General features: G+C 40.1%; 1 protein-coding gene across 7 annotated transcripts in view; it reads right to left on the bottom strand.

Annotated features, from left to right (window-relative positions):
• The window catches only part of KIF13A (kinesin family member 13A), a 234,154-nt gene that overhangs the window by 126,985 nt on the left and 85,232 nt on the right, over positions 1-21,937 (bottom strand). For all 7 annotated transcript variants that reach the window (XM_063665845.1, XM_054490482.2, XM_054490485.2 and 4 more), the window contains exon 3: positions 11,756-11,768. In XM_063665845.1, coding sequence (XP_063521915.1) covers positions 11,756-11,768 — 13 coding nt within the window. The remainder of the gene's footprint in view (positions 1-11,755; positions 11,769-21,937) is intronic.

Genomic DNA, 21,937 nt, shown 5'->3' on the forward strand with positions numbered 1-21,937 from the left:
ACACCAAGAGACAAGGGAGATGGATATCTTTTCTTCCTGGGGCCTATACTCCATGTGACTGGTACTCTGTCGGTGGTACTGTAGACATCTAAAGGCACAGAGTTCCAGTGAGAACATTTGGTTCTGAACAAAGCTGGGCAGAAGGAAAGGGGAGAGTAGAACCTGTAGGAATTTCAAGATAGAAACATACAGCACTTCACTTGAACTTGGGAGGTGGAGGTTGCAGTGAGCTAAGATCATGCCATTGCACTCCAGCCTGGGCAACAAGTGCGAAACTCCATCTCAAAACAACAACAACTGCTAACAACCACCACCACCACCCTATGTTTCTGAGGATTGTTTTGTTGTTAAAAAGAGAAAAAAAAAAGCCTTGGGAAATTTTTAGAAATATGATTTATAATGACAAAGTGTGGTATATTGCATTTCTGTTCCAAATGACTCCTGGCCCTCCTGGTAAGGGAATTACACACCCCTGCCTATTGCCACATGACATGCAGTGCCTATAGTAGGAAGGAATACAATTCCTGACCATACTGACATCAGGCTTGGCTGTGTGACTTGCTTTGGCCAATTAAGTATGAACAAAGTGACATATGCCAGTCTGGGCAACAGCTTTAAGAAGCCACTGCACAGTTCTCTTTCTTTGTTCCCCTCTGTGACAGTATTAGCAAGTCCCAGATAGGGGTTGTTCCTTCAATCTGGAGCCCAGATTGAAGTCATATGGTACATGGCCACAGGGAACCTCGGCTGACATGTAATATCAGAGAAATATATTTTTGTTGTTTCTAGCCATTGAACATTTAAGGTTGTTACTGTTGCATCACGGAGCATAAGCAGACTCACACACAAAGCAGTTCCTTTAAAATGAACCTAGATTATTATCCACTCTACATTGTATACTTATCAATTATCTTCTATCTTGCAGCCCTATGAATTTCTTCAAGTACAGTTCTGATCATGTAGCTTTTCTATACAAAGATCCTAAATGATCTTCATAGCCTACCAGATTAAGTCCAGACTCCCAATGCTCTAGAAACTACACTCTCCCAGTTTTTTAAAATACGATCTTCCTTTCATGTACTCTACACTTTAACCAGAGTGTGCAACTTATTTCCTAATACATCAATTACTTTCTTGTTTGTCTTCCTTTACATACATCTTGATTCTTTTTTTCTTTTGAGTCAGAGTCTCGCTCTTGTTGCCCAGGCTAGAGTGCGGTGGCAGGATCTCGGCTCACTGCAACCTCTGCCTCCTGGGTTCAAGCAATTCTCCTGCCTCAGCCTCCTGAGTTGCTGGGATTACAGGCACCCACGACCACGCCCAGCTAATTTTTTTTTTTTTTTGTATTTTTAGTAGAGACGGGGTTTTGCCATGTTGGCCAGGCTGGTCTCGAATTCCTGACCTCAGGTGATCCGTCCGCCTCAGCCTCCCAAAGTGCTAGGATTATAGGTGTGAGCCACTGGGCCCGGCCCCTACATCTTGATTCTTGTCCTAAATTTCTGCACTTTGACACCCTATCCATACTTGCAGGCCTCCTGAAGCTCCATGTTTAGCTATGAAGCCGCCTTCCTCGGAAGACATAAGACACAAAGTACTGAAGTAGAGAATGATGATGTTACCATAATCTAATTTCCACTACTTAGATTATAGTATATCTAATCTTCCTCATCATGTTATGAATTCTAGAAAACAAGAACTACTAGTTTAGTCACTCTTGAACCCCACAAACTCCTCACACAATACTTTTCACAGAAAGTTTTCATTTAATGTTTGCCGAATTAATACATTTTGAATGGATAAGTAAAAACAATTCCTAGGAAAAATGCATAGCGAGAAGGTTATGCTGTCATTGAGTTCATGCAGCTGGAACACTCCTGGACCCAGATATAAAAGTTAAAATGTAAAAGATCAAGGTAGGTCTGCTGCATTTGACTGGGTAATTAAACAAGCAAAAGCCTTAGGAAGCATACTGGTGTTCGGTACTAAGCCACGGGTTTGATCTGAAACAGAGCTGTCCAATAGAAATATAATGCTAGCCATATAAGTAATTTAAAATGTTTTTGTAGACACACTGAAAAGTAAAAATAGGTCAGCCATGGTGGCTTATGCCTGTAATCCCAGCACTTTGGGAAAAGGCCAAAGCGGGCGGATCACTTGAGGCCGGGAGTTCGAGACCAGCTTGGCCAACATGGTGAAACCCTGTCTCTACCAAAAAATAGAAAAATTAGCTGGGCGTGGTGGCACATGCCTGTAGTCCCAGCTACTTGGAAGGCTAAGGTGAGAGAATTGCTTGAACCCAGGAGGTGGAGGTTGCAGTGAGCCGAAATTGCGTCACTGCACTCCAGCCTGGGTGACAGAGTGAGACCCTATCTCAAAAAAACAAAAAACCAAAAAAGTAAAAAGAGATGAAATAATTTAATATAAAAATAATATATTTAAACCAAATATATAAAAAATCTTACATTCTTTTTCTTTCTTGTACCAAGTCTTCTAAATCTAGCATATATTTTGTACTTACATCTCAAGCAACACCAGTCACATATCACATGTTCATAAACCACTGTGGTTAAATGGCTACTGTACTGAATAGTACAGGTCTAGAACTCACCTCATTGAGGCCAAATGCTTAGTAGCAAAACAGCAGAGGCAACAGAAAATGAAGGCAGTCACAGATTGTGAAGCTAGACTAAATAAAGTTGCGTTTCAGATGGCATAAGCTGTACCTAATAAGGTTTCCCCCTCACTTTTTCTGAGCAATTTTTATAAAGGCAGGTTTTTGGTATGTATCTGTGTGCTTCTTCAAATGATTCAGTTTCAAAAAGTAACAATTTTGTTTTGTTATAATGTAGTCAATTTCTTCAGCTTACAATTTTGCCAAAAATTTATAAACATAGAAGTGAGATCAAACACCTTGAAGTTCAGTAACCTAACTCATAAATAAAACAAAAAACATTGAAAGTGAATTTAATTCACAAGTTCTAACATTCAAATAAATCATACATGAAACTCACAAAAAATTGTGAGTTTAAAATGAGCAAACCGAGTAAAAAAGAGCATGATCCTAAACAAAGTGATTTTTCAGTTATTTATATGTTTTCCCCCAGATTCTTCCTTCTTACTCTTTCCTTATATCTTGGCACATAAAATCCAATACACAGAAAAACTCATTTACAATCATATGGTGTCAAAGAAAATCCACTTGTCCCTCTGTATCCTTGGAGACTGGTTCCAGGAGTCCCTGAGGATACCAAAATCCACAGATGCTGAGATCATCCTGGACTGTACCTGATTGGCAACCAGGAGGTCTAGACTGGAGCCAAGCTCTCCCCCCTGGACAGTTTTAGCCAATTAAGGATCAGTCTCCTTGGTCTTGAATAAAAAGATTTAAATGGTCTAAGTTTAAAAATCTCTTCTAGCGCCAGGCATTGTGGCTCACTCTAGCACTTTGGGAGGCTGAGGCAGGCAGATCACCTGAGGTCAAGAGTTTGAGACCAGCCTGACCAACATGGAGAAACCCTGTCTTTACTAAAAACACAAAATTAGCCAGGCGTGGTGACACATGCCAGTAATCCCAGCTACTCAGGAGGCTGAGGCAGGAGAATTGCTTGAACTTGGGAGGTGGAGGTTGTGGTGAGCCAAGATCGCACCACTGCATTCCAGCCTGGCCAACAAGAGTGAAACTCCGTCTCAGAAAAAAAAAAAAAAAAAAAAATCTGTTCTAGCTATGTAGTGCTAACTTGGGACATAGAAGGTTCTCAATAAATACTGAGGGACAGAAGAAGAAAATGAAAAAAAGGAGGAAGAATTCTTTTTTTATTCCTGTGTGTGTTTCAATGTGGCTCCTTAGGAAGGAAAGAAACTTGTCCCAGATAAAACAAAACCATGACAAGCGAGGGGTCTTGGAACATGCCAGACATTCTGGGGCCACCTGGGAATGCGGAAACTGGGCTTCTGCAAGCAGAGCTGCTTTGACTGAGGACACTTCCTTGTACCTATCAATAGAGCATACGTAATGGCATAATTAGGTAGTGATTCTCCATACAAGTGTCTTCTTCCTCTGCACCACCTCCTGCCAAAATCCAAAGTTAATCAGAAGGTGGCTAAACTAACAAGCACTTTCCCCCTTCTTCTTCTTCTTTTTTTTTTTCTCAAAGAGACAAGGTCTTGCTGTCACCCAGGCTACAGTGCAGTGGCACGATCATACCTCTCTGAAGCTGCAGACTCCTGGGCTCAAGCGATCTTCTCACCTCAGCCTCCCAAGCAGCTGGGACTACAGGGACATGCTACTATGCCCAGCTAATAATAATAATAATAATAATAATAATAATGTTATTATTATTATTGTTATTGTTATTTTAAAGACAAGGTCTCCTTATGTTGCCCAGGCTGGTCTCAAACTCCTGGCCTCAAGCAATCCTCCTGCCTCAGCCTCCCAAAGTGCTATGATTACAGGCATGAGCTACCACACCCAGCCGAATTTCCCTCATTTACACCTATCTGCAATATTTCTCAGACAAAAACCTCAGACTCAAAACTACAGTCACACTGAGAAGGAAAGACACTCCAATCCCACAAATTATGAGACAAAGTCTCTTTTTTCCCCCTGTAAACTACAGAGAGGTAAGAAGCAGATGTCTCATGTTTGCCCAAAAGCTTGCTTTTCCGTTTAAAAGAAACAAAACACACTTCCATAAATACTACATCATAATACACAACTGGTAAAAGTACTAAAGGGTACGCATGAGGCTTATGCTGAAATAAATGTTTCTCCACTCAAGAGTGCAAATTTACAAAATGTAACATTTATCAAAGAGAAAAACCCAAAGATATGGTACAAAGCAATTTATAAAGACAGAAACTTATACACATTTCCCTTGTATTCTGACATGCTACATTACACAAGCTATATAAAAAATTTTAAATCTAACTTTTAAAACTCAGCTGGAAGAATACCTTCATCTTCTCCTTGCCCTAACACAACACTTAGAAAAAATAACTTTTAGGAATTAGGAACAAAAGAAACCCAATTGGGGAGGCCGAGGAAGGAGGATAGCTTGAAGCCAGGAGTTTGAGACCAGCCTGAGCAACAGAGTGAGACCTCATCTTTACAAAGAATTAAAAAATTAGCCAAGTGTGGTGGCTCAGGTCTCTAGTCTCAGCTACTTGGGAGGCTGAGGCAGGAGGATTGCTTGAGCCCAGGAGTTTGAGGCTGGAGCTTGAGGATGCAGTGAGCTATGATTGTGCCACTGTACTCCAGCCTGGGTGAGACCCTGTCTCTTAAAAAAAGAAAGACACCCAATTTGGGGAAAACAAGTGTATGAATTCTCAACCCCACCACCACCAGCAGCACCATTCATGAATCCATGGCTTTTCTTAATTTTCATTGGTTCTTCCTCCTCTTTTCATTCTCCAAAGCAGAGTGAGTCCCAAGGTGCTATCCTCTATTCTCTCATGTCTTCTATTCCATTTAATCCTCTTTTCCTTGACAAGAGATACCTCTTCCTCCACTTCCTACTCTCTTCGCCCCAATAATTTACCTCATCTTTGTAAGGCAGGGTCTGCAAATTCGTATCACCTGCTAAGCATCCCATCAGATGGCTGCCATCATTTCCAGCTCAGCCCACTCTAGAACATAATCAACTTCCCACTGAACCAAACTAGCTCTTCCTTCTTTAGTTTCTGTTGATTTGACTTTTCATTCACTCAGTTTCAAACCCGAGACATCTCTGACTCTTGCTGTACTGTCTTCTCCTATATGCTGTTAATATCAAAGTCCTGGTTACTTTATTTCTGTAATGTTTTCATAATTCTTCCCTTCCTCTTTCCTACTCTAATGGGCACTGCTCCTATGCAAACCCTTATTTCCTTTTTTTCTGATGTATTTTACTGAATACTACCACTAGCCTCCCTACTGATCAAGCTTTGTTCAAAACAGGCAATAGAGACACTGAAGGTATCAAGGTCCAACCCTGACATCAAGGCCTGCCACAGCTGGGTGATACATCACTGTGCAGTGATAAGAGTGTCTTTTGTATGCTAATGAGATGACTGGTGGCTGGGGTCCCTAGGTGGCTTCAAGATAGGGCTGCTTACCAGAAAGACCAAGGGTTGGGACATTTAGCCCCATTCTTGACTTCTGGGAGGGGAGAGACACTAGAGACTGAGTTCAATGGATTCAATCAATTATGCCTATGTGATGGAGCCTCCATAAACATCCCTAAACTACAAGGATGGGAGAGCATCTGGGTTGCTGAACACAAGAAGGTACTGGAAGAGCAGTACACACAGAAAGGGCAGAGAGGCTTCACACTGCCTTGCCCTATGCATTGCTGCCATCTGACTCTTCCTGAGTCTTATCCTTTATCATAAGCTAGCAATATTATGTAAAGGGCATTCCTAAGTTCTGTGAGTCATTCTAGCAAATTATGGAACCTGAGGAGGGGGACATGGGAACTCTTGATTTATAGCCGGTAGGTCAGAAGTATAGGTGGCAACCTGGGACTTGTGAATGGCATCTAAAGTGGAGGCAGCCTTATGGGACTGAGCCCTTAACCTGTAGGTCTGTGCTAACTCCAGGTAACATGCCAGAATTGAACTAGATAGTAGGGCACTCAGCTGATTTTGGAGAATTGGAGAATTTACTTGTGCTGGGGAAAACACCATATATTTGGTGTCAGGAGTGCTGTGGGTAAATACAGTTCAGTCACCCAGGATTCCTCTTCATGTACCTTTAGTCCAACTCTATGCCTTGCCCTTACCTGAGCACAGTTGACACTTTCCTAGTTCTATGTCTTGGCACATCTGTCTATAATCAAATAACCAAATGTGGGCTTTTAGAAGCTCTGTCTGTTTTTCACTCGATGTATCCCAAGTATTTAATGTTTTTGATGTTTTGATGGTTAAAAATTTTATTTTTGAATTGTTTATTGATAGTATAAAGAAATATATTTTGACCTTTTTTCTGCCACCTTGCAGGAGCTTGTTTGCAGATTTCTTAAGGTTTTTCAAGTATACAACCTTATTGTACCTTATTGTAAATATACTTTTGCTACTTCCTTTCCATCTTGAATTTCCTTTACTTCTTTTCTTGCTTAACTGCACTGCCTAGGACCTCCTGTCAATGCACAATATAAGTGGTTAGATCAATATCCTCGCCTTATTCCCCATTTTAGGCAGAAAGTATTCAGTCTTCTACTATTAGGATGTCAGATGTAGATTTCTCATGGGCCTTTTATCATATTGAGGTTTCTGTCTACTGTTAGGTTGCTGCAAGTTTGTATCATAAATTCATAAATAAACATTGAATTCTGTCAAATGCTTTTTTTCCTGCATCATTTTTTTTTTTTTTTTTCTGAGATGGAGTCTTGCTCTGTCGCCCAGGCTGGAGTGCAGTGGCGCAATCTCGGCTCACTGCAACCTCTGCTTCCCGGGTTCAAGTGTTTCTCCTGTCTCAGCCTCCCAAGTAACTGGGACTACAGGCGTGTGCCACCACACCCGGCTAATTTTTGTATTTTTAGTAGAGACAGGGTTTCACTGTGTTAGCCAGGCTGGTCTTGATCTCCTGACCTCGTGATCCGCCCACCTCGGCTTCCCAAAGTGCTGGGATTACAGGCATGAGCCACTGTGTCTCACCCCATTTTTTTTTTTTTTTTTTTTTTGAGACGGGGGTCTGTTGCCCAGGCTGGAGTGCAGTTGCATGATCAAGCTTACTACAGCCTCAACTTACCATGCTCAAGTGATCCCACCTCAGCCTCCTGAGTAGCTAGGACTACAGGCATACGCCATCATGCCCTGCTAACTTTTTTTATTTTTAGTAGAGACAAGGTCTTGCTATGTCGCTCAAGCTAGTCTCAAACAATCCTCCCACCTCGGCTTCCCAAGGCCTGGGATCACAGGCGTGAGTCACTGCACCTGGCCTTTTTCTTCATCTTACTAATATGTTCACATAGTTTTTCTTTTTCATTCTGTTAATAAGAATTATAGTGATTTTTTCATAATCATGACTTTTTTTTTACAGCAGTTTTAGGCTTACAAAAAAACTGGGCAGATAGTACAGAGTTCCTATATAGTCTCGCTTGTCCCCATTCTCTACTGTTAAGAACTGTTTCCCCAATTATTAACATCTTTATTAGTGTGGTACATTTGTTATAACTGATGAACCAATACTGATACATTATTCATAACTAAACTTCACGGTTTATATTAGGGTCCATTCTTTGAGCCGTATGGTTCTATGAATTTTGACAAATGGATAATGTCATATATCTGCCATTACAGTATCACACAGTACAGTTTCCCCTATGCTTTACTTATTCATCCCTATCCCAACTCCCTCTCAATTAAAGACAGCTGTTACTAACAATAGTATTCAAAGAGTACAATCCCAAGGATTGACAGAAAGGATGTGAGACCTTTCCTGCAGAGCAGTTGGGTAAGAATAATGGTAACTCAACCATGGCTGAGTTATCATTAACTCAACTGGACCAGCTAGGCATTTAGATCTTCTTAAGAAAGGATTAAAAACAGCTGGATCTATCTGCTGCTAAACCCTTGCACTAAATTCTTAATTTCGGTTTTGGGTTTTTCAGATTGAGGATTTATTTCTATTGGGTTATTTTCCAAATCAGTTATGCCACTTTCTATAGCTTCTAGTTCTCTCCAACATTTTTCAATCTTATGTTTTATGTCTTTGAAGATAACAAATATATTCATTTTGAAGTTCTTGTCTAATAATTTGGTCATCTGAAGCATCTATGGGTCTATTTCTAATTTTTATTATTTCTGTTGGCTCTTGTTCATGTCACATCTTGTCATGTACCTCCTTAACTTTGATAGTGTATTGGACATTGTATTTTTAAAACAGTTTGTGGAATCACTAAAGACAGGATTTCATTCACTTCTGCCAGGCGCCTATGGGCACCTGCATTCTGGTATCAATTTGTTCCAATTTTTGTGCTTGAGATTTCCTGGATCATATAAATGGCTTGGAACCACACAACAATCCATGTGATGGCTGGTTTACCTCTGTTTCACCTTCATACCCTACCGCTGGCTGCATCTCAATCCACTTTACCAACCCAAAGTATAAGGAGATTAGCAAGGACTCCACCTCTGGAAGGACCTGAACTCCAGTACTTTGTCCTCCTCAGCCCCACAAAGCAGTCAGCAATATGCATTTGCTCTGTCTTTAAGCCGCTCCTTCCTGAATGGCGTATATCTAAATGCTAGGTTCATCTCTCTAAAATTTTACCTCTTTCTGGATCTTGGTCTAGTAATTCCTCACTAACTTGGCTTATCTCCAGTGCCTTCAAGCATAAGTTTTTAATATTTTGTCCAGTCCTAGTTGTCCTCAGTGGAAAAGGCAATGCTAATTACCTAGTTTGTCATTTCTGACAGCAGAAGTCTGAACAGGAACTTTCATTCTATGAATTTCACAAATGTTTTGCCTCTTGTGGTCTTTAATATAATCAATTTTATATTACATTGTGCACATACCAATCATCCTTTGGTATATGTGGGGAATTGGTTCTAGAACCCCCATGTATACCAAAATCCACACAGACTCCAGTCCTACTCTGTTGGTCCCCTGGAACCCACCTATAGGAAAAGTTGGCCCTCTGTATACATGGGTTTTATGTCCCCCGAATACTGTATTTTCTATATATGAAAAAATATATAGAAAATATATTGGTTGAAAAAAATTTGCATATAAGTGGTTGAAATTGGTTGAAAAATTTCAACTAAATTGGTTGAAAAAAATTTGCATATAAGTGGACCTGGGCAGTTCAAACCTGTGTTGTTCAGGGCTCAACTGTATTCCCCTCCCCCCACCCCCATTAGAATGCTAGAGCTCTGTCTGACTCATGCAGCACCTGTCCCCTGCCCAGAATAATTATTTGTTAAATTGAAACAACCAGGCTTCTATGATGCTTTTGATTACATATGCCCAAATCTCATCGTTTTAAATAAAATTTTATTCTTACATAATCATCATTAAAAGCACCTTTCCCTTTCCCACTTTCTTTCAACATTTACATAGTTTCTATGAGGAAAGGCCTGTATCTACTTTGTGTCCGTCTTTATTTGATTCTATTGTGTCATTTATTTGAGTTCAAGATGATCTTTATGCTTTCCAGATGTGCCTTATGGCATGCATATATGCATTGTTTAACATCGTGATTCAGCTTTAATTTTATTTTGAAAATTTCATGACACTTCTTAGGAACAATCAATAGGATATCTAGCAAAAATAAGGCTGGGAACCACTAGGCTATATATACTCACTAGAAAGTGACAAGAACATTCCTGTGTACAAAGCAATAGTGGTTTTTAAAAATGTTTTTCTGTCTCTTTTTCATTTCAGTGCTTTTCCTTCACTAAGCAGGCATATGTGGAGTTGCGCAGTATTTCATTGGTATTTTTCTGTGGGGGAATACTTTGTACTACAAGACTGACTGTTCTGAAACTTTGGGGAACCAACAGCAAGGGATGTAAAAGCTAGATAAACAGCACTTATACATTCCAGTAGAGACCAGTTTTAGGGATTATATCTACATCGACAATTGCTCAGGGAGAATCTCCTGATTCCCTAGATTTGGCCAGAATGCCACTGCCAATACTTTTCTAATATATTATATATTTCCTCTTTCTCAACAGATCTTATATCATTTGTTCAATGCATGCCTTCCTTGCTAAAGCTGAAATTCTTATTGCCAAGGACAATGTCTTCAATAAGTATAAGGTATACAGCAGCATTTTAGTGGGTTTCCATAATCCAAGAGCTAAGATGGATTGTTCTTCATAACCCCAGGGGAAAGTAAGCTTTGTCTTTTCTGGATTCCATGCCATCACCCAACTTGTCTTAGATTCCGACCATATAGTTTGTGTAGGTAAAGGCTGTTCTAATCCTATCTCAAGAACCACAGCTATAATCAGTATCACTGGCCAGGGGCTGGTCAAATTTCTCATTCCTTTTGGTGCTAAGTGTCCCTCTGATACTCAGCAAAATGCTCACTGGTAACAAAATCCATCTTCAGTTATTCGGGGGCTGGTCATTCAGATTCCTTACTTCTCATATTCCCCCACTTCCCTCCTCTAACTATTCTCTAACTTCTAGGCTTCTCAATGGTAAAGATGCCATCAAAGGTTGGCCGGAGCAGGTGGTGAAAAAAATAACTAGTGGCCATGGTGATGGGCTAGGAACTCCAATGAGGCATATAAAGTTGGTAGAATGTTGAATCTCTATTTAAAAGTGTGAAGAACTTTTCCAATGATAACAACTAATCTTAGTGGGGCACAGGAAAAGATTGTTTGTCCAATCAGTAATCACAGTTACCAACTGCCATCCTATGATGTTACCATAGTTGTTCCTCCACATTGTAGGCTGTTGATATTGTGCAGTCCCAGCTCTTCCATTCACTCAATCTGTGAGTTAGGACATGCTATTTCATCTCTCTGAGTCTCATTTCATCATCAAGAAAATAGAAACAATAACCTGACAGGTTTGCTTTGAAGATTACAGCATTCATTCTGAGAATGAAATAATGTGTGAAAGTGCTCTGTCAATGTAGAGTGACATTCTAACTTTATGTTAACACCGATATTAATTGTTTGTTCATGATGTGAGTTTTAAATTAGGATGCTGTTTTTAGTTCTCAATGAGACAGATGTTCTACATGGGTTACAGTGATAAATTAAATCCTGGATTTTTGCACACTAAGCCAGTATACGTGCCATATTTCATATTAGTGCTTACCTTGGGAGGTTTTCTTAATGATGGAAAAAAAAAATTCAGCAGCAGGGATACAGAGGGTTGTCAACACAGCAGCCACATCAGAGGGAAACAATGAAAGAGAAAAAACATAAAGTAAATTCAGCACCTTGATAACATGATCTGAAAGATATTCTTCTTCGTGAAGATCAGAAGCCAAATTCAAACACATTACTGACTGAAGTGATAAACTCTTAATATTTGCTCAAAAACATGGCATGGGCATAATGAATTTCTCTCTTGGTTGCACAGAATGAATTCAGACAATCACTCAGATATTTTTAATGATTTTTAAGAAATGCCAATGGAAAAGCATCAAGATAAAGAAAGATGCCACAATCCTTACTGCATGTGATGAAATAATTTTAAATCAATTTTTATATTTAAATTTTTCTTAAATTTTTGTTAAAATATATGCATATTTTCCTTTGATAAATACATATACTCTAACATATGTGGCAGTTTTTCTCATTTAAAAACCATGGTTTTAAATAACCCATATATTTTAACACTGAATAGACATTTAAAAGCAAATTTCCATCTTTTCCCCACCATCAGCCATACATGCACTTGTTAAAAGGTTTGTTTTTACACGTTAATAACTCAGAAATGACTGAAATTGCACCTGGAAAAAACTCTGAGAAGGAAATAGTTTTCTTTCTTTTTTTCTCCAGAGATGGGGGTCTCACTCTGTTGTTCAGGATGGAGTGCAGTGATGCGATCATGGCTCACTGCAACCTTGAACTCCTGGGCTCAACTGATCCTCCTATCTCAGCCTCCCAAATAACTAGGACTACAGGTGCGTGCCACCACACCTGGGTAATTTTTTACTTTCTTAAGAGACACTATGTTGCCCCAGGCTGGTCTCAAACTCCTGACCTCAAGCAATCCCCCCACCTCAGCCTCCCAAAGTGCTGGGATTACAGGTGTGAACCACTGCATTTGGCTAGGAAACAGTTTTCAAGTCAATAAAATGATAGGTTGACTTGCTTTGTAAATATTTTCTTCATCTACAAAATTAAGGAGCTCAATTATGATTTCTAAGTTATGCAATCCTATGACAGTTCCTGGCCTTACTGACAGTTACTCTTGATCAACCTCTGATATCCTCAATTCATAAACTGTAAAATTACTGTGAAAAAGAAATGGGGGCATTTACCCTATGGCTTTAATCCTTCTTCATAGGAAATAGAATCATGGGGCTAAGAAAGTAGATTTTCCAGGGCAGAGGGCACAGAAAGGTACAGGCAAAAACAGCAGGATGCCTGTTCTCCATCATTCGGTGCCACATTCCTTACAGAGCTCTGAGGGACTCGAACAAAACTGAGAGCTCAGTAGCAGGGAAAAAAAGTGTCCAATCACATGCATAATTCTACACTTCCGAGTGCAGGGAAGAAAAATCATCCCATTCCTATAATGATGAAGTTGAAACATCATTTTCTTGAAATTCCATGAATTAGCTGAAAGGGAATGAGCCCTTATTGCCTTATGTCGTTCCCTCAGACAGACACAATGGGAATGTGATTTTTGTCTTCAGGTTTTAGAGGGGAACTAGAATAACTGGTATCTCTGGCTGCCATCAAGCAAGTCTCAACATATTTGTATGTCTACCCTTTAAAACAAGATAAACATTTATAGAGGTTATAAATAAAAATGCACGTGTTTTCAATTCTAAGCAAGTCATGGATTTCCATTCTGTACAAAAAACTTGAGATTTCTGCCATGAAAATTTCCTTAAGTGGAAGACTATTCACGAAGGCCTCAGTTCTAAGAAGGTAGAACAATAATAAAACTTTATGAACCACATTTTGACTATACCTTCTCATTTTGCTTGCTTTATTCTTTAAAAGCCATGTAAATCACTGCTTTATTTAACAGAGGAAAGAAAAGTCACTTGGGTTACAATAAGGCCATTATATGGAACAGCACAGACCAAAGGTAATTAAATATAGGTTTCCCATTTAAGTTATGATGAACCCAGTAACCCAACGGGGCTGGGACAGACTAGGGGAATCCCAGTGAGCTCTCTGGAGTTCTCATATGTGCCCTTTATGCCACAGCACAACAATAACCACCAGCAGCAGCAATGAACCAGTGCTGGTTTGTAGCCAGTAGTACATTCACCTTCTTAGCTGTCAATAACAAAATTATTCTTTCTTCATTGACATTCCAAGAAGGTTTTCTTCATTCTTCTTAGAAAACCAATCCTATTTCAGCATTTTAAGCACTTTGAAAGTCTTTCTCACTTAGAAGATAGCCCAGAACATGGGAATACCAATATAATTCTGCTACCTTCTTTTGTGTTTCTGAATAAATGCTTGTTAAGAATAAACGGAGACTGGGCAGAAAAGAAAAAAGGGAAGCCACAAAGCTCATCTGCTGCTATCCAAACTTACTCATCATTAATTTTAGAACAAGGATCCTTGCTACAGAAGGAAAAGTAAACCCTGTAGTGCATCATCACTGTACTTCATTCACTGATACACCCTCTACTTCATTCACTGATACACCCTGTACTTCATTCATTGATACACCCTCTACTTCATTCACTGATACACCCTGTCCTTCATTCATTGATATACTCTGTAATTCATTCATTGATACACCTTTCTTGAGGTTTCTAAGGGACTTGAACAAAACTGAGAGCTCAGTCCAGGGGCCAGGCGCAGTGGCTCACACCTGTAATCCCAGCACTTTGGGAGGCTGAGGCGGGCAGATCACGAGGTCAGGAGATCGAGACCATCCTGGTTAACACGGTGAAACGCTGCCTCTACTAAAAATACAAAAAATTAGCCGGGCGTGGTGGCGGGTGCCTGTAGTCCCAGCTACTTGGGAGGCTGAGGCAGGAGAATGGCATGAACCCAGGAGGAGGAGCTTGCAGTGAGCTGAGATCGCGCCACTGCACTCCATCCATCCTGGGCGACAGAGCAAGACTCTGTCTCAAAAAAAAAAAAAAAAAAGGTCCAATCACATCAATCACATGCATAATTCTACACTTTTGAGTGCAGGGAAGAAAATTATCCTGCATGAGGTGATGGGCTGCTCACTCATCCTAACTCAGACTCAAGGTTACTTGAGTTACTCAAGGCCCCAAACTCTAGAGGCTGTATGTCCTTCTTTGGTAGTTGTGAAGAAAAATGTTTCCAGTATCAGTAATACTGACACTATAATCAAATATAGTATGCTATCCTTTAGGGAAAAAAATGTGATATTACAATGTAAAAATAAAAAATTTCATACACATATGAAATCTTATCTTAATCTTCATCGCTTTCATATATATAAACTACTAAAATAAACTTAACAGGCTGAGATGGCTTCAAGGTCCTGGGTTTCTACATAAACAAAACAAAACTTAAACTCAGCCAATCACTGCCAGTCACCAGCAGCCAACTGAGCATTAGTTATATAATCAAGAATTTTCCACTGGGACAGTACAAATAAAACAACTACTCAAACTTTAACCAATCAAATAATGTCTTTGCTTTCCTTCTGAGTTCACCCTACAAAAGCTTTCCCTTCATGCCCCTTCAGTGGAGCCCCAAACCCCTTCCAGTTTGGAGCTGCCTAATTCATGAATCACTATCTGCACAAATAAATTATTTAAAATTTTAATGTGCCAAATTCATCTTTTAACAATATGGAAAACAAATGAAATGAGAATGAATAATATAAACATCTATCAGATTCAACATAAATCATACTAAACACATATTTTAAAAATTATGGGCTGGGCATAGTGGCATGAGCATATAATCTCAGCTACTAGGAAGGCTGAGGCACGAGAATTGCTTGAACCCAGGAGGCAGAGGTTTCAGTTAGCTGAGATCACGCCACTGCACTCCTGCCTGGGTGACAGAGCAATACTCAACCTCAAAAATAAACAAACAAATAAATAAATGGCCTTTTATTGATTGTGTCAGTCAAAGTCATGACTCTTAGTCAAGTACAGACTACTGTTGAGATACCCGTGTGGCTTCATTACAGAAAGAGGCAATGATTTTGTTCAGTAAATATCTAGTGAACCTAAAAAGAACATCCCTTGAAACAGACCTAGCTGACCCCGACACATAGGATTGCTGACTCCTTAGAAAACAGCATTTCACCGACACTTGCCTAAAGGTGTGTTTATTTCTGACCACTCTCCAATACCCATCCTCCCCTTCATTCTCCAAAACATCCTTGTTTTTAATCATATGGACTTCTGTAAGTATTCAAGTATTAGTATTTTTGTATATTCCAAATAAATAAACTAGCTACAATTTGACATTTTAGAAGACATTCTAGGTTCCAGGATTTGGAGAGAAAATAAGGAGAGACAGTTCTTATTCTCCACATTGATAGTAGTTCTATTTTTGCAAAACACAAAAGCTCCTCTTCTCTTCCAGGACAAGCAGGTTGATCTCTTCCAGGTCACCCACACCATGAGTTTTTACCACACAACTCATGCAATTTACATGCCTTTATCCCACTTTGTCTTTCCACTCTGCCTGATCATACCTGCCCACTCTTGAAGACACAGTTCAAGGCTCAGCTCTCTCAATTCCTCACTAGCCTTGGAGACTATCTTGGCCTTCACTACTTCTAATATCCCAAGACTCCTGGAGTCGACAAAACAGCTTAGCACTTATTGGCACACATAAAGTTCTGTTGTCTTCAGTAACTGTCTGCATTTGAGTCTCATATATCTTTAAGATTTAAACCCCTTGAAAACAGAGGCCAGGTCACATGGTATATAATCCCTGTCCCCAATCCCATCTATTTATGTAGGACTGAGTACAGAATAAGAACTCAGAAATAATTTTTTTACATTAGTGAGTTAAACATAATCCAGTTGTGAGGATTTACTTAAATCACCACCACAATCCTGCAATTCTGGGGCAAGACTGCCTGCATTTAACAGCAGTAAAGACTTCAGAGACTGTCAGAAAATGCAGAACATTTCTGATGACTTACTTAAAAATAATTATTTCTCTAGACCAGCATTTCACAAGCATAGAAATTGAACGGGATGTTAACAAAGGTCAAGCCCTTAAAAAGCTTCTGACATCAACTAAATTGAGAAATGCTGCTGAACACAGTTAAATATGGGTTTCTTTATGGCAGTACTTTTCAGAGACTCTGACATGCTAATATATGTTGTTACTCTCCTTGCATATTCAATGCAACATTTCAACAGCAGCATTCCCCAAACTTATTTGATCACAGAATTTTCCTGGAGGAACATATTTTGGGGAAAATGTATCAATGATTTTGATAAACAAACAAAAAGGTATTTTAAAGGATGCAATGGGATTTCCATATTGCAACAAATCTAGCAGCTCAAAAATCTCAGGTATTGACATAGTATGGCTAGAATTTGGGATGAACAAAAAAAGGTTGTTATTAAAAATATACACAATTATCAGAGAAAAATAAGTTTTAAGTGACTTTTGAAATATATATTTATGTAAGTGCTTTAAGAGGTACAAACAAAATGGCAGAAGAACTCACAGAACAGAGGGATCAAAGCTGAATGCAGGGATGGGGATGTGGTGGTCAAGAAGAGAGGATCTGGAAAGGGTCTTCAAAGACAGGGAAGACTCTGACAGGCAGGGATGTGGGCCATTTCTAATAGAGGTGATTCTGTTAGCAAAAGTACTTAAATGAAAATATTCTAGGTGTCTTAGCAAGGGTTCAGTTTGATGAGATTAGAGAGTATATGGGGGGGGGGGGCGGCGGGGGAACACTAGAAAACAGTACAGTTGCCAGACGGCGTGGCTCACGCCTGTAACCCCAGTAATTTGGGAGGTGGTTAGGATCACTTGAGGTGGGAGAATCACTTGAGTCCAGGAGTTCAAGACCACCCTAGGCAACACAGTAAGACCCCATCTTTACTAAAAATAAAAAAAAAAGTAGTTGGATGTGGTGGCACATGCTTGTAATCCCAGCTACATGGGAGCCTGAGGCAGAAGGATCTCGTGAGCCCAGGAGGTAGAGGTTATAGTGAGCCATGATCGTGCCACCGCACTCCAACTTGGGTGACAGAGTGAGACTCTGTCTCAAAAAAATAATAAAAATAAAGAAAAAGAGGCCAGGTGCAGTGGCTCATGCCTGTAATCCCAGCACTTTGGAAGGCTGAGGTGGGTGGATCACTTGAGGTCAGGAGTTCAAGACCAGCCTGGCCAAGATGGTGAAACCCCATCTCTGCTAAAAATACAAAAATTAGCAGGGTGTTGTGGCACATGCCTGTAATCCCAGCTACTCAGGAGGCTGAGGCAGGAGAATCATTTGAACCTGGGAAGCAGAGGTTGCAGTGAGCCGAGATTGTATCACTGCACTCCAGCCTGGGCGACAGAGTGAGATTGCGACTTAAAAATAAAAAAGGAAACAGTAAAGATAAATTGGACCTATACTTGGACAGGTCTTGAAAGGAGAAGTCTGTACTTAATTTAGTAGGTAGTACCGACCTGGAAAGTTCAATAAGGAGGACTAAAATAAAGGAGGATAAATAGCCTACTGCAACAACAACAATAAAAATCCTAAACAGCTGAAGTTCTTTCCCCACACTTCACTCTGAAAGATGTCTGGGTCAAGGAGTCCTCTGACCACTGTTTACAGCATATTGACTATAATTAGCTACTTAGAACTTTGGTGGCCAAAGGCTCTGATGTACAATGCCCTACACCAGTCAGTGCTTTGATAGATGTGTGTGATCAGAGAAGTATCTTCTGAACCAGAAATTTCTCTTTCATGTATTAAAATACTTTAATAATTGTTGGAAATGGCTGCAACCTAGATCTGAAAGATATACAGTTAAATGGCATTTGCCTCCTGGAAATCAGCCTACGGACATATTCCTTATTATGAAGCCTCTGACTGTCAATTCCAACTTAGAGAACTAAACAGGTCATCGAAATCTTCTAAGTCAAACTTTCCCAACCCGTGGCCTACGGGCCTCATGTGGCCCAGGACGGCTTTCAATGCAGCCCAACACAAATTTGCAAACTTTCTTAGAACATTATGAGATTCTTTTGTGATTTAAAAAAAAATTTTTTTTTTTTTAGCTCATTAGCTATCATTAGTATTAGTGTATTTTGTGCATAGCCCAAGACAATTCTTCTTCTTCCAATGTGGCCCAGGGAAGTCAAAAGATCAGACACCCCTGTTCTAAGTATTCTCCTAATCAGCAAGTATTTATTGAGTACTAACTCCCACAATGCATATTAGGAGTACTTTGAGGGAATATTTAGAGGAATTAGGCATGGTCTCTGACATCCGGAAGCTTAAAATCATGCAAGAGAGACAGATACATACATGAATAATTAATATTAAGTGGATGGTGATAAGTGTGACAACAGAGACAGGAATGAAGAGCTATGTTGAGTCAACAAACATTTCACATGTACTGTCTGCCACTTTGTTGGGATACAAAAATAAATTAGTCTTTTTGTCTTTCAAACAAGAAACTGATTTTTTTATACATATACCACAAAACAATATAAAGTGCACAGCAGCTCTCCAAAAAAGCAAGGGATTCACTGGGCAAAGAGGGAATTTTCTTGGAGGAGAAATGCCTGGAGCAGAATTTAGGAGGACTTAATAGGAATTCACCAAGTTGACAAGCGAAAGAAATGTCATCCCAATAGGGGGAATCATCTGTGCAAAAAGCACCAGAGAACACAGCTCATTTGAGGGCCACAAACTCATGGGATTGTTCCGTTGCCAAGTTCAGCAGTTAGACTACAGTTAGCAGAGAAAGTGAGACCTGGGATGATGGTATAGGGATGAGGTTTTGTAGGAGAGTAGGTACCATTTTCAATCAGGATTTATTAACTCTAGTTTGGAGATACGTTTATATACTTTTCTATCAATAATTTAACATTACCTACATTGAAAACACACAACAAATGCTTCTATGAATTATAAAAAGTAGAAGGGGTTACATAAGCATCTGGAAGACCTTTGAAACCTATCACAAGAAGAATGCAAATGTCAAAAACTTTAAGTTCCAAGACAAAGGCTGGTTTGAAAATTTTAAAAAAGAGTCATCAGATCATCAAACCTACAATCACTACAGCAAAATTTTCTGAACATGTGAAGAAGCTGATTCATTCAAGAGACATGCCACCAAGTTTGTTTTGGAAGAATACTGGGTAGATCATTCAGAATCTACTAAGTTTAAGATATATGCTTAATGTCATTTTCTAACTGTTTTTCTCCTAACCCCTTATTTCCTCTAAGACTTTGATCTCACTGCCTATGGTGCTTTGCTTTGCTTTTCCCTCCCTCCCTCCCTCCCTTTCTTCCCCCCTTCCTTTTCCCCTTCCCCCTTCCCTTTCCCTTTTTCTTTTTTTTTTTTTTTTTTGGAGGAGGCCTCACTCTGCTGCCTAGGCTGGAGTACAATGATGTGATGACAGCTCATTGTAGCCTCAACCTCCTGGGCTCAAGAGATCCTCCCATCTCAGCCTCCCGAGTAGCTGGCACTACAGGTGTGCACTACCACACCCAGCTAATTTTTGTCAAGACAGGGTCTTGGCATATTGTTCAGGCTGGTCTTGAACTTCTGGGCTCAAGCAATCCTCCTGCCTCAGCCTCTCAAAGTGAGGCTGAGATTACAGGCATTAGCTACTATGCCTGGCTGCTGTGGTACTTTTCAAGAACACAATTCTTGCAGTTGGTGAGGGGAAGCTACGGTTCCACGAGAAGACCTGGTAGGGCAAGAACTGGGTAGAGAAGGAAGTAAAGTCAGGAGGATGACAGACTGGGAGAAAACAGCAGAGGTAAGACACTCATGGTCTGAATAAAGATGCAGAATAAAATTCAAGAATAAAGATGCAGAGGTGCTGGGTGAGATAAGATGCTACAGTCAACAAGTGAAACCTAACATTTCAGAGGTAGCACAGTTCAGGGTTGTAAACTCTAACCTGGTCATATAGTATGTCTGTGAATTGAAATGGATGATCATTACTTTAATTAATAGCTAACACTTACTGAGTTCTAATTATGTGCCAGATAGGTTTCTGTTACCATCTGCTTTAACTCACTTAACATATTTAATGACCCTATACATAAAAACTCTCATTATTATCATTTTTCAAATAAAAAATACTGAGGAACAAGGTATACAGATTGCATGACTTTCACAAGATCATAGTTAACTGGCATCAGCACCATGATTCAGACCCAGGCAGTCTCTGGCTGGAGCACACTGTACACTTAACTGCTATTGAATATTGCCTCTCTGGCATCAAAGAATTTGGTGAGAGCTCTTTCAGCTTAGGCTAGGTATTGATTGGATAGCAACCCATGTGGATGTTCAATGATGTGGATCATTCATGCTTACAAGGGTTATCCATGTGGTTAATGGCATGAATTAGCCCTTCTGTGTCCTTCAGGAATGTGTAGGAGCAGCCTACACAGAGTGAACCTCCAAGAAGGAAAGGCATTTATGGAAGAAAAAAAAAAAAAAAGGAATTGGTATGACAACGTGGAGTTAGAAGGCTGCAAACGACTACTTCCTGCTGAGGTAGTAGGAAACTGAGGGCTACTGAAGAGGGCTATAAATAAAGCCACAAAAATGTAGATGCAGATGTATTGGGAGCAAATCCTAGGCAGAAGGACAGCTGGAACAAAGCTAGAGCGCACAGGATATGTTCAGGGAACAGCAGGTACACAGAATGTAATTGAGAGCCACACAGCTGGAAGAATAGACAAGAACCAAAATGCAGACAGCACTGACTGCCATGACGACTCAGCCTTTGCTCAGAAGAAATTGCCACAGATGGTTTGCGCAATGGGAATGACATGGCCAGATCTGTTTTAGGAGGGTGAGACTCAAGCGTGAATGTAAGAGGCCACACCATCTAGAGTCAGCAGTGAGACACGCACTGGTGAGCCTCTGCCTGGCACCAACTGCAGCCCTCACGGTGTGTAAGTTAAGATACTACTGCAAGCACAAGACAAAAAGTAGGACGGAAAGACAGAACACAAAGACAACTTGAAGGAAAAATGTGTAAGACTTGTTGAGGGCTGTGCCCCTCCACCTAGGCACTCCACCACGTCTACAAAGATTGAACCACTGCCCCACAGCATGAAGGGACTTTCCGCATGGGACTTCAGTCACAGACCTTGAAGCAGACCCAATGGAATGAATGAAGAAAAAAATGGCTTCCATTCGATTGATAC

Source organism: Pongo pygmaeus, chromosome 5, assembly GCF_028885625.2.
Source record: "Pongo pygmaeus isolate AG05252 chromosome 5, NHGRI_mPonPyg2-v2.0_pri, whole genome shotgun sequence".
Taxonomy (NCBI): domain Eukaryota; kingdom Metazoa; phylum Chordata; class Mammalia; order Primates; family Hominidae; genus Pongo; species Pongo pygmaeus.